Source organism: Electrophorus electricus, chromosome 8, assembly GCF_013358815.1.
Source record: "Electrophorus electricus isolate fEleEle1 chromosome 8, fEleEle1.pri, whole genome shotgun sequence".
Lineage (NCBI taxonomy): Eukaryota > Metazoa > Chordata > Actinopteri > Gymnotiformes > Gymnotidae > Electrophorus > Electrophorus electricus.
Genome location: NC_049542.1, coordinates 12,699,046 through 12,713,102, shown reverse-complemented (window position 1 = coordinate 12,713,102; position 14,057 = coordinate 12,699,046). Strand labels below are relative to the sequence as shown.

Sequence of the window (14,057 nt, the reverse complement as noted above, 5' to 3'; positions counted from 1 at the left end):
GTCCAATTACTCCTAAAATTGTGGAATTATTTCTGTCTTTCAGTCTCTCTCTGTTTTCTCTCACTTTACTATGATGCAGTGAAGGCACGTTTCTTATTACTGCATCATGTGATCAAAGATGGAAAATGTATTACTGCATCATGTGATCAAAGATGGAAAATGTTCTCCTTGCCCTCTCACTATCTCCATCAGCCACTTTGTGTATCTGTTACAGGAAGTTATAGATCTGAAACAAATGTTTTATTGAAAGAGTTTACATCTAAAATTAATTTCATTATATCCATTGGTTTGGATCTAAAGATTTAAATGTACGCGTCAGCAGTGATATCACTGACTGCCTGATGTTGGCCGCTTGGCATATCGGCATCTAAACATTGACACAGTAGGATTGTTCAAGATGATCTGTGCCTCACCTTGGTGTTCAGCGAGAGTATCTGGTTGCAGTGCTGCTCTGAAACCTGTAGAGGCCTTGCTCTCATTAAATTATAAATTATATCATCACTCTTGGGATGTTACGACAGTATGTGTCGCCACTGTCATGAGATTAAAACGGCATATGTCATTGCTCTCATGAAATTATAACATTGTATGTGATCAGTCTCACGAGATTATAAAAGTATGTGTCATTGCTTTCATGAGATTATAATGGTGTATGTCATCTCTATCACCAGATTATAACATTATAATTATGTCTTTTGTCTCATGAGATTATAATTGAAGTCATCACTCTCATCACTCAACAGTTTGTCATCATTCTCTTGATATTACAATGGCATATGTCATCATTTTTGGAAGATTACAACAGCATATGTCATCACTCTCACGGGATTACAATGGCATATGACTTTGCTCTCATGAGATTATAATGGCATGTCATCACTCTCATGAGATTATAATGTATATCATTGCTCTTGGGATATTATAATGGAGTATGTCATCACTCATGAAATTATAGCAGAGTATATTATCACTCTTATGACATTATAACAGTTTGTCATCACTTTCACAAGACTATAATGGTGTATATCATTGCTCCCATGAGATTATAAGAGAGTATGTCATTAATTTTATATTATAATGGCGTATGTCATTGCTCTCATAAAATTATAACAGTATTTATTTCTGCTTTCATGAGACTATAACAGTGTATGTCATTGCTCTTATGATATTATAATGGAGTATGTAATCTGTCTCATCATATTATAACAGTATATGTAATTGCTCTCACGATATTATAATGGATTATGTCATGCACCAGATTATAACATCATATGTCATTGCTCTCACGAGATTATAATGGCATATGTCATTAGTCTCATGAGATTATAATGGTGTCCGTCATCATCCTTGGGAAGACCATGATGGTTTATGTCAGCACCCTCTGGAGATTGTAATGGCATATATCCTTGGTGCATCGCTCTAGCAAGATTATAACAGTATATAATTGCTCTCACAAGAATACATCATATTCTTCACTTTCACAAGATAGTTAATGGTGTATGTCATCACTCTCATGACATGATGGAGTATGTCAGCACTCTCATGAGTTAACAATGGTGAATGTTATCATGATGCTCCTGTGGTGCCGATGCAAGTTGGACAAAAAAAATAAAACCCTAACCAACATGCACCTTGCCGAGCCTGCTGGTGACTGGTCTGTGTAGCAATGCGTTGAGTCAAATAAGACCAGTACCTGTTTGCAAACCTCAAATGACACTGCGAGGTTGAGGCTACTGCACATTCCCTTGATTACATTTCGCTTAGGGTTCTTTTTGCCAATGTGCTGTGAATTCTTCCATACACATTAGCAGTGTGCAGTTTTTCTGATCAGGTATAAAAGTGGAATTATTATTCATTTATTTATTTTTTGATGAACCAGATCCATTATTAAATCAGCGGGGGACAGTAAAATAACATTCCATAACATTCCTTGCTAATAAAAAAATTAAATACAAAACTGCAGTTTGCTGTACCAGGGCTGGAAGCATCTGCTGATGGGAGTTTAAAATATCTATATATTTAGTTTTAATATTGATTTATACAGTAATACTTTATGGAACTACATCTACTGTTAGTGAGCCAGTTAACTAGCGGCTGGCTAATTACTTTTTAAAATTTATTTTTGTTTTAAAACACATAGATCTATTACTGAAAGGGGCACTGCATTTTGGTAAACAGAGCGCAGACAGAATTTACAGTAAACTGTGTGTGCAGTAATAGGTGTAATCTGGTTATGTTTCACTTCTTGTTTCATTCTGATTTTTTTTTTGAGTTCAGCTTCCTGCTTGGTCACCAGACCATAATGTTTTTGCAGTTTAAGTCAAGGAATTTGATTTGGGTTAAAATCATATTAGTTGGAGCTAACATATAAATATAGGCCTATATTTTATTTTATGACTGTAAATCATGTCTGTGTTATGCCTGTGCAAAGTCAGAGCTTGACATCATAACCCTGTGAGGCTGACTTTGTTCCTCTCTGGTGTTCTTTATATAATATTGTTTCTCATTTTCAGGGAAACATGAGCAAGCCCTATAATAAATGTATGCCTTATTATCCCCATACCTCAGTGGGGTAGTTGGGATACTGTCTAAAATTAGTTTTGTCTTGAGGAGTTATTCAGGTTCCACATTGGTTTGAAACCACTGTTCTAGACTTTAAATGTTCATGGACCCTGTTCTGTTTTGGACAGAAATAATACCACACTTTGTAAGGAGTAAGCTGACAATCAAACCTCTTGAAATTTCTCAGATTAAAGAACAATATAGTGTCACTGCAATGAAAAAATCTCTTAACAAGGGTAACAGTTGTGCTAACAAAGCTCATACAATTACTCTAGACCTTTCTGAAAATTTTTATTTATTTTTTTTTGTAAGTAGAGTTCTAGATCTAGATTGACTGGTATCAAGAGAGACATACACCTTTGAGGAGAGCTGTCATACCATAGGTTGTGGTAATGATACCAGTGTGGTATTTAGTCATCTAAGAATGGCTCCAAATGAATTTCTGGTACCTCACTGAGAATTTTAGAATTACGTTCTACCACTCATGTCGATCTGGTCCAGAGTCTCCAGGTCCCCAGTAGTTCTAAAGGGTTCCCACCAGAGGGGGTTTCCATTAGTGGTTGATTATTTAACAGCTGTAATCTGATCCCTCATTTACAGCAATTCATTTGTTAGTCTGTAAGACGGTTGTGCGGTAAATTGAACACAGTGGAGTTCAGGGCAGGACTTATGGGAAGAGATGTGTATGTTGAGAAAGAACTGGAGGAAACTGCTCAGAACTCTTCTCAACATCCTGTTTTATTAAACAGTGTTTGAGTGACATTGTGCATGACACAGGTCCGCTGGGGATGCTGAGAGAGGGATAGTGCGGGAAAGGGGAAAAAACCAGGGAGTGGAAAGTTGATTTGAAAGACTGGGGTTTGTTCAGTGAGGAGAGGATGAGCCAGACCAGACACATATAGACAATCTCGATTTCTATTCTCTCTGTCTGTCTCACTTTATTTCTCTCTCACTCACTTTCTCTCTATTTCTGTTTTGTGACCAAGGGCTCTTTTTTGTTGTTTTGCCATTTTCAAGGTGAGTTTGTTCTACTTCTTTGACCACTTTGGTTTGTGTGCTTGTTTTCATAACCCACACTGATAGCAAGTGATTTGTGTGTTGCATGTGTGTGACGATGCACACACATGCATGCACACATGCGCACATGCACGCACGCGCACACACTGTACTGGCCAGCTTCTATAATGATCATTAATTACACTCTGATATTGTGCATACTCATATACAACACCCTCCTACACAGGGAGAGACTGAGAAAATACTAAATGTCTCCTCCACATACGAAAATAAGACAATGTCCCTTCGTGGTGTGAAATTTAAAGAAAGAACCTGCCTTTTTTAAAATATGGATTTATTTGTTTTAATTAATTAGTGTATTCAATTTTTAGGAACAGCAGGCTTAATTTGTACATGTATTTGTCTACTAAAGAATATATCATTGTTATTGTATTGTATTATATTGTTTCAGAAGCTCAAAATTTTATTTAGTTTTATTTTCTTTTTTTGTGTTGCAGATAAGATTGAGGAGGCACAGAAGGAGCTAAAGGAGCCCAGGGGTTCTCAGAAAGGTAACCCGCCCCATTCCCTTACAGAAATGACAGATTCAAGGGCAAAGGTTAGGGTTAGATTTAATGTGTTGGTTGTGCACATTATGCACAAGTTGTTAATGATGGACACATACTATAGATACATACTTTGCTACATACCTGTCCTGTTCCTGTAGCTTATGACCCATATTATGTGTTATAAGGCCAAATAGCTGTTTTGATGAAAATAAAAAGGAAAAAAAAAACTTTTAGTTATACATTTATTATTTATGCCTCTTCTAGTTTGCCATGATTGAGAGTGTTTAATGACATAGTTATTCTCTTAGACAAAGCTTTCAAACATTCTCTTGTAAACCCCCCCTGCCCCCTTTGTCAAACAGCAGTGTGGGTGTCTTTGGAGAGCTCGTTAGGCTAAATGAACTACTGGTACTCTTTGAATATAGAGATATATGGCTTGTCCAAGCTGAACGCACACTGCCATTCCTCCCAGAAGCATTGGTGTTTTTTTTTTTTGTGTGTGTGTGTGTGTGTGTGTGTGTGTGTGTGTGTGTGTGTGTGCGTGCGCACGTGCATGCATGCTCTAGTGATCTTCAGAGACAGTATATTTGCATGGATGCATTGGCTGATCTGTGCAGGGCAAGGATGGAGATGCAGCATTGGTGGTTAGGGCTTCTGCATTTTTAAAGCTTCTGCAGTGTTGGGGCTTCTGCATTATTGGGGGTTCTGCATTGTTAGGGTTTCTGGAATCTGGAAAGAAAGCCAAACATTGGGTAGCCTTTTTACAGAGTCTCTTACTGGCCTCAAAACTCTTGAGGACATCAGTCTAAAGTCCACAGTCTGGGTTGCTTATTTAAGAAGGGAATATGTTCATTCAAAGATGCCACATAGGAGTGGGACACATTTGTTGAATTTTAAATGATAAATAGTGAAACATTTTTAATGGACTCATGTACTGCGGTATTTTTATGAGCAGAAATCAGTTTGACATTTATGAGACGAGATTAAGCAGGATGATGGCTAGAGCTGAGGCCTTTATGCAGTTTAAGAGCGTGAAGCGATATGACAGGAAGTGTGACAGGTTAGATCAGCCTTCTCCCTTACTTTATGCTTAGTGTCACCTTTTTACTTCTTCAGCCTGATGAGACCCTTTTAGAGTGCTCCTGTTTACTGTGTGTTAGGACTTTGCAGGCCTCAGCACCTACCTTGTGCTGAGTGTAGGGACGATCCAGCAAGCCTGTTACAGGGAGCTGACCCAGGGCTTTAAAAACACTTCTCAAAATACCACAATGTTGTCACTAGACCTGTCAGTCACACCGTAATCCTGAAGGCAACAGTTAAAAGCAGTTCATGTTGTTCACTGAAGTGTCATATTGCCAAAGTAAATCAATTTCTATTAAGTTTATAATTGAAATATAAAGTCAAATAGTTATTTCTTATAAAAAAAACAAGTAGAATTAAAACAAACAAACAAACAAACAAACAAACAGTTTGGTTGTACAATATTGCAGAAACAAACAAGATTTTACTGAGCAAGCAGACTGGAAAAACTCACTAGGGCCATTAGGCCTCAGTAGGACTCAGCACTAGAATCCTGCTTACATTTTCCAACTTTTTGGGAATTCCCTGAATGCCCAGGAAATGGTGACCAAGCAAAACTAACCGAAGCCACTTCTCTTCTTATCCCATTGCCAGTCATAATGAAAAGGGAAACCCCACTCTGGCCTCAGATGGTCCAGGCTTGTCAGTACACTTGTATGCACAAAAGCTCCTCTGTATGTTACTATTGGTATACCACACATGGAAAATGTTTTAAATTGTGCATATTTTGGTAATTATGAATGTTACAACCTTCATTCTTCTGTAAGTTCCTTTGCCATATTAAGTGTGATTTGCTTTATGTCAGACATTAACTTAAGTGCCAAGTATTGCCTTTGGTCCTTGGATTGTAATACAAGAAGGAACTGACTCAACTACCTAATATGGTAACCCTAACCCTAACCGTTTCTACCTAATAGCACTTGTATTTTCTGTGTTACAGTTTCACGAGCTTTAATCTGTCACAAATGTACACACACAGACTCACACATACAAACAATTTTGTTCTACCTGTATGGGCTAAACGTTGGAATCAAATAAATAAGACATAAATTTTAGCAAAAAAAGAAGGGAAGATTACCTATTATTAAGAAAGAAAAGCAAGAGAAAGATGGTTGAGGTATAAAAATGAGAGACAGATAGAGAGAAAGAGAGGGAGGGAGGGAGAGATGGTGAAAGTGAGAAAAAGACAGAGGGACAGAGAGTGGGTTTTCAACATAATGATGCGTGGGATCCAGAAGCCTCACAGATACAGCAGCTGAGGAGAACTTCCAGAGCCCAAAAAAACAGAGTCTTGTCTTGACATTAGCTACTGGGAACCCAAAACAGAGTCTTGTCTTCACATTAACTACCGGGAACATGATGCAGAGATAGCATTTGAACTGCTTTTCTGAAGAGGATGGATTTTTCATCAACTGACAGAGTGATGTCTCTACATTTGCATCACATAATCTTAACAAGGTATTTTGGGGGAATTTTAGTAAAATATTTAGCATTATTTTGGTACTGAATTGATTTATTTTTTGTTTTACCTGCTTCCAAACCTGACAAAATAATAATGCTGAATACATACCTTTTGAAAAAGGGAAAAATTCTGCAGTTAGAATAGGCATTGGACAAGAAAATGAGAGGGGAACTGGTGTACGATGGACAGTTGTATAACTGATATCTCTTCCAATTGATCACATAATGCTCAAATATCAAAACATGATGTTTTAGTTGATTTTGAAGTATTATCTCTGCCTTTTTAAAGCATTTTGAATTCTAAATGTTTTGCTTGCATGGCTGTGCAGTGTTTTTGGGGCTAAACCATTACATCATCTGTGGTTACAGCAGTGCTATGAGCATCATTAACTCTACTATTTTTTAACAGTAATAAATATTGCACAGAAATAATAATAATTTAGTTTGTGAGAACTACATTTGTGTCTGATATAGCTGATAAATATTGTTTCAAAGTAGTACAATGTTCAATGTTCTTCACAATTTCATCATTGCTCTAGTGAAATATTGTTTTGGATTGCAGTGTGGTTTTATACATAGCAAATACTGCAATAAATGGATTTGTTATATCCAGAGCTAATTTTTCTACAGACATCACCTTTTATTTATCTAGTAGGATGAGCTACCAATATAAGAAACAAACTGTATTTTCCTGATAGGAGACACTACCATCAAAAATGTGTTTTCTCTAGTCATTACTTTAAACACATAAATCCATTGCAAAAAGTATATGTAGTACAGAATTAACAGGTTTTATTAAAACTATATATTTTTTCCAAACAGGCAGAAATGAAGGCATTGGCAGAGGTTCTGATGGCATCAAAGGACTAAAGAGGAAAAAGATCGTGGCTGAAAATCAGCTAAAGAAAATACCCAAGTCTCCTGTCAAGAAGCAGTCACAGAGCAAGAAGCCTGTTTCCCCATCCAGCTGTACTTCATTCAAAAAAGCAACATCGTCCTCTTTATTCTCCAAGAATCTCATTGATAGTTCCCCCAAGTCAACCCAAGACTCTGAAGATGATCAGCAGGAGACATTATCAGAGACGACAGTAAAAGTGGAGAACAAGAATTTGACCACCTTAGAGCCAAAGGTTCTTGTCCACACAAGGGGTGTGGAACAGACTTGTGTTGGAGAGTTAGTTCAGACCAAAAGCTGGAGTGAGAAGACCAGTGCCAAAGGCACGACTCGTTCTCGCACGGCTGATCCTCTGGAAGTCCTGCTCAAGGCTATGGAACCAGACTTCAACACGCTGACAGAGAAGAAGACCTGCAATCCAATTGGACAACTTGGGAAATCCTCTTCCATTCCTGCTGCCCATTCAGAGGTTTGTGTGGCTATGCCAGCAGTTAATTTTGGTTCTCAGTCACAGGCTGCTCTGATGCAGCCATATAATCCAGACAAGTGCCAGTTCAGTAATGTTGGATCCACAACAGTCCTGGCAGCCCTGCAGCAGTCTTCCCAGCAACAGTTCATAGTGGCAACTGATTGCCATCATGACAAGCCAGGCCTCCAAAAGAGCTACAGTGCAGGTCCATCTCTTACACTGACTCATGCCCCTGTTCCCTCAGGGTCCAATGGTTTGCCTCAAAGTCAGCCACCTGTAGTGCAGACATGCCAGTCTCTTTCTGCCACTGTCCCTAACCCCATCCAGGTCCCAGTCACACCTGGGTTTAATTCTGTCCAGCTGGCAACTGTCGTCAACTTTGGCATGAATCAAATGTGTGATGTCTCTGGAAAAGATCAGAAACCAAAGAAGCAAGGGAAGTATGTTTGTGAGTATTGTAACAGAGCATGTGCCAAACCAAGTGTTCTGCTGAAGCACATAAGATCTCACACTGGAGAGAGACCCTACCCTTGTGTTACATGTGGTTTCTCATTCAAGACAAAGAGCAACCTCTACAAACATAAAAAGTCTCATGCCCATGCCATCAAATTAGGGCTTGTTTCCAAAGACTCTGGAAGTGGGTCTCTGTCTCAAGAATCTGATAAGGGCCTTGGTACCCATTCAGATGTGGAGGAAAGTGGTGAAAGTGATGAGGAGGTTAGCACAGCTGACTTGGACCCTGATTCTTCACAGAGCAGCCTGACTGCTTTATCTGAGAGCAGTTTGCATAGTTCAGGCACAATTCCAGGCAGCCAAGGGGAGGCAGAGCAATCAGTGGTATTTGAAAATCTGAAATCTTTCACTAGTCAGAAAGGCTGTGAACCCAAAGCTACTGCTGCTCTCCCTAAAGTTGTTGTCTACCCTGTCAATGTTTCACCCTTGCGGGCAGATAGTCCAAGAGTTACAGATTCTACACCAGAGCAAGCGACTGCCCAGAGACAAAGGGACTTCCAAACAGCAAGTCTAAGGTCCAACATAACTGTCTTGTCTTCACTGAAAGAGGTGGACTGTGTGAGTCCCTTACAGGATTCCATAAGTGATGATGAGGATCAGCAATACAAATCTCCACCAGGGAGTGGACACGCACAGCTTCAGAGACAACAAGCAACAGACTGCTCTCAGCAGCCCCAAGGCAAATGCCTGCTTAGCCCAAGAAGTCTGGGAAGCACAGACTCTGGTTACTTTTCTCGATCTGAAAGTGCAGACCAAGCCATGAGCCCTCCAAGCCCTTTTGTCAAGATTACTCCTCCAACAGAAAGTGATCATATGAAAAGTCCACAGGCTGTACAATCCCCTGTAGCGGCAACTGTCATGCATTCAGCACCTGTTGAAAAGCTGCCTGTTCTGCCAGGACAGATGCGTCCTCCATTTGAAGCAAAGGCTCTTTCTCTGGAAGAGCGCATCTCCAAGTTGATATCCGATAATGAAGCTGTTGTTGATGCCAAGCAACTTGATAGTGTCAAACCAAGACGGACGTCACTTTCCCGAAGAGGTAGCATAGATTCCCCCAAATCTTACATATTCAAAGACTCTTTTCAGTTTGATCTAAAACCTGTAGTAAGAAGGTCTAGCTCCAATTCTGACATACCAAAATCTCCCTTCACGCCTACAGATAAATCCAAACCAATATTTCTTCTCTCCGTACCTCCACAATATCCAACTCTAGATTGTTTACCAATTACAAGAAGTAATTCAATGCCTACAACACCTGGCCAATCAGCTGTTCTCCCCAATGCTACCCCTCAGCCCCATCCTTTAAGGATCTGCCATTCATTTGATGACAAAATTAGTTCACTAAATGATGATGTGTTTTCTTCAGCCCCTCCCACACCAAATCCGGTTGTACATCGAACTTTAGTCAGACAGATAGCAGTTGAGGATTTATCCACAAATGAGGGTCATGTGCTCCTTTCTGTTCATTCCATGGACGAGAGTCATCATGGACCAAGTATTACTCAAGAGATGCGAAGTAAGTCATTTGATCATGCACCTGAAAGAACTCGAAAGACCCATCAAAGCAAAGGGACAACGTATGAATGTGAGACCTGCCGTAATCGGTATCGAAAATTAGAAAACTTTGAAAATCATAAAAAGTTTTATTGCTCTGAATTGCATGGTCCAAAGAACAAAATTGTGTCAGTCAGAGATATTGAATCTGAAGTGTTTGTACGTGGAAACCAGCAACCAGTTATGAGCAGAAGTGCATTTATTCCAGGCATTGTGGAGCAACCAATGATGATCAGAAAAAGACGGAAAATGAAAAGTGTAGGAGATGATGATGATCAATCTCCAACTGAAACTACACCTCCATGTTCAAGAAGTTTTGATTCTTGCCAGATGTCTGTGGGTTTTTCAGGAAATTCATATACCCAGCACACACACACCTCCTGTAACCCTCCTATTGTAGGTCCAATTCAGCTTATTGCTAGAGGTACTGAAGAGTCAAGGTTGTCTCCAATACGAGAAAGCCAGGTCAGCACATCTAATAAAGAAAGAACTGAACTGCAGAGACAAGGAAGTGGTACATCAGTCATTCGGCACACTAATTCACTAAGCCGACCAAATTCTTTTGAAACTTCTGAGTCCATAGACCGATCATCTCCTGTTGATTGTGTGGAAAAAGAGACCAGGAACTCAGCAAAAAGCCATCCTGAAGGTACAATGAGCTCAACTTTGCAAAGCTATCATGAAAAAATGTCAACACCCAAATGTGCCAACCAAGGAATGGACCATCATGATAAACAAGCTTCATCAGTCACTAGTGACAGCTGTACACATACTCAGTCAAGGTTAGTTCGCCAAAATAATATTCAAGTCCCTGAAATCCTTGTAACAGAAGAACCAGAGAGAGAGCATGAAACTCAATTGAATGAATCCACAGAGAAACCTCAAGAAACATTTAACTGGCCTCAAAGGAGTGAGAGCTTATCCAAACTTCCAACGGAAAAACTCCCACCTAAGAAGAAGCGAATAAGACTGGCTCAGATGGAACACTCCTCAGGGGAGTCCAGCTTTGAGTCAAGTCTTTCTCGTAGCCTCAGCAGAGACAGTAGCTTGTCAAGGTGCTCCAGTATATCAGCCTCATTTGACAGAGATGATCCACCAAGGTCAGAAAGCCCATGCCGGGCAGAGGCTGTTAGGAAACCACCAGATGCCCCAGTACTCCCTGTAGCAAACACATTAGGAGTCCCAGGAATAATGCGACGAGCTGCCTCAGAGCAAATCAGTTGCACTCAACCATCTGTTGAAGTTTCTAGTGACTATCGTAGCAAATCCTTTGACTTCAGCAACATGTCGCCTGGTAGGTCTTTGTCACAAACAGCATCTACAAAGGCTACATATTGTGCTCCACATCCCCAGGTGCCTCTTATTGAAAGAAGAAGAGGGCCTCTTGTACGCCAAATGTCTTTGAAGATTGGAACAGAGACACAACAAATATCAGGGAAACAAACAGTCTCCCTCCAGAGAGCCCCCTCTGCTGTCTTCTCTGTATCTCAACACAGACCAATAAATGTAAATAAGCCTGCACTTGTTGAGCCTTTTGTGCTGCAGTCTGTGGAGGGACTTTTGCAGAAGAATGAGCAAATGGTTCAAAGTATCAACCTTGGTAGTCATACACAGCAGCCACAAGTACATGGTCTTCCTCACCCGTGGCACCAGACCTCAAGGGTTGTTCAATGTCAGAAGTTACAACCTGTGGTCCATGTTGTACCTGGTCATTCTGATGTGCAGAAGTCCTCTGATATACAAAATAAGAAGACCTTTGTACCTAAGTACCAGCTGCAGTTTCCAGTTTTAAAAACAGGCCAAGCATATTCTTTCACTGGGGTGCAAGCTGCACAAATTACCTTGCCTGTTATTACAATACCAATTGCAAATGAGATCAAAGTATCAAAGGCAAATGATGGGATAAAAAAAATTTATGTAGCTCAATCAAGTAACCCTAAGGCCTCAGTTGTTAAACCTGTTGATTCACAAGTTGACACAGCCTCACAGATTTCATCAGGCAGTGCTGCTGTTCCACAGATCCTTATCACTCATGAACATACACTGCCAACCTCTACAGTGGCTTCTAAGGTAAACTTTCCAGCCATGCCTACAATAAGTAGTGATTCAAAAAATGGAACAAACAGCCAAAATGGCCAACCACATGAGTCTGTTGGCATCCCAGTGAAAAATAATTCTATTACCATGAACCAGAACCAGAATACTCAATCACTTGTTTCATTACAGTGCACTCAGAAACTGGCATCAGTAAGTCTTTGCCCACAACAGGAACCCACTGCCTCCAGTAAACGTATGCTTTCCCCTGCCAACAGTCTGGATATTGCCATGGAGAAGACTCAGAAGCGGGCTAAAGATGATCATGGCGCTGCATGCCTGACAGAAGGTCGATCACTCAACTACCTGAACTCAAAGATGTCAGAGTTGACCAGGCAACGTAAGTTAATGCTGGTTCGACAGGTCTGCACCACTGAACCAGTAGACAGTCCAATAGAAACAGATGCCCCTGAACAATTGCCTGAAAGCACAGAATGTGAAAAAGACAATCAGACATCAGTTTGTCACACAACAATGCCTGAAGATAATGAACAAGAAATGGAGAGTAGGACACCTACCACAACAGTACAGCCTATGTCAGTACCTGCTATGCATTCCTTAGGAGTGCAAAGCTCCTCTGGACCTGGAAACAGTGCACTGAAGTCACAGGAAAAGCCTGAGGAGCAGAGATGGTGTCCAGCCAAATCTCTAGTTAGACCTCCCACCTTTCAGGGACAAGTGAAATTAGCTTCCTCTGTGTCTGTGGTCAATACACGAGACAGCCATCGTCTGTCTTTCCCAAGTCTGAAAACAGCTACAACCTTCACCTGGTGTTTCCTTATGAAACGGAAACCTCTACATATTCAGCAGACAGATCAGAGAATCTCAGCTTATTCTGCCTGGGCCGTCAAGCCTAATAACCCAAATCCACTGGGTCTTCCCACCAAAGTAGTCATGTCTCTGTTTGATTCAAAACAGACCTCCAAGAAAATATTGTATACCCAAGCTATAACGACAAGCTTAAAATCGGACATATTAACCTACTCTGGAAAATTAAAGGATATCTTGCCAAAGGTGAGTAGTCTTCATTTCAGTAGTAAACTGTCACCCTGCAAATTGAGTTTTATTCAGTTTTCTTTAGCTAATTCTACCAGGGTGTTTATTTTGCTAAACATTTTGATTTTATAATTTGATTCCAACAGGTCTTGAATCAGCCAAAGCTTCCATCATCTGAGAATTGCAGCAAAGCAAAACCAGCCAGTGAGTTAAGCCAGGAGACAGACTCCTCCAAAACCGAGCCTCGGCGGGTGAAGATCTTTGATGGAGGGTTTGTATCCCCAACTTTAACCTTTTAACTTCAGAAACACTCAAAGATTTCTGAGGTGTTCCTGAGGGGTGTGAATCTTATGTTTCCAATGTATTTTCTGTTTTGCAGTTACAAATCTAATGAAGAATATGTGTATGTGAGGGGTCGTGGGAGAGGAAAGTACATCTGTGAGGAGTGTGGGATCCGCTGCAAAAAACCAAGCATGCTCCGCAAACACATCCGCACTCACTCAGATGTCCGTCCCTATCACTGTGCGCAGTGCAATTTCTCCTTCAAAACTAAAGGTGGGTTCCCTAATTTTGTTTAGAACATAGAGGTGTTAAATATAATATTGTCTTGGTTTATGATGGTAAGTAGGAATTTTGTTTATATTGTTATATTGTTTATATTGTTATATTTGTTTATATATATATATATATATATATATATATATATATATATATATATATATATATATATATATATATATATATATATATATATATACATACACACACACACACACACACACACACACACACACACAATATTTCACATTTGTTAGAATTGAAAAAAGTATTAAAAAGTAGTAATAAAGTTTCATGCTTCTGTAAAATA

At 39.9% G+C, this 14,057-nt stretch overlaps 1 protein-coding gene across 4 annotated transcripts in view; it reads left to right on the top strand.

The window, feature by feature from the left end:
* hivep1 (HIVEP zinc finger 1) overlaps positions 1-14,057 on the top strand; it is a 48,582-nt gene that overhangs the window by 29,008 nt on the left and 5,517 nt on the right. For 3 of the 4 annotated variants that reach the window (XM_027014927.2, XM_027014925.2, XM_027014926.2), the window contains exons 3-6: positions 4,077-4,130; positions 7,491-13,207; positions 13,336-13,460; positions 13,569-13,744. In XM_027014927.2, the coding sequence (XP_026870728.2) occupies positions 4,077-4,130; positions 7,491-13,207; positions 13,336-13,460; positions 13,569-13,744 (6,072 nt within the window). The remainder of the gene's footprint in view (positions 1-4,076; positions 4,131-7,490; positions 13,208-13,335; positions 13,461-13,568; positions 13,745-14,057) is intronic. The other variant, XM_027014928.2, reaches the window with a different exon arrangement.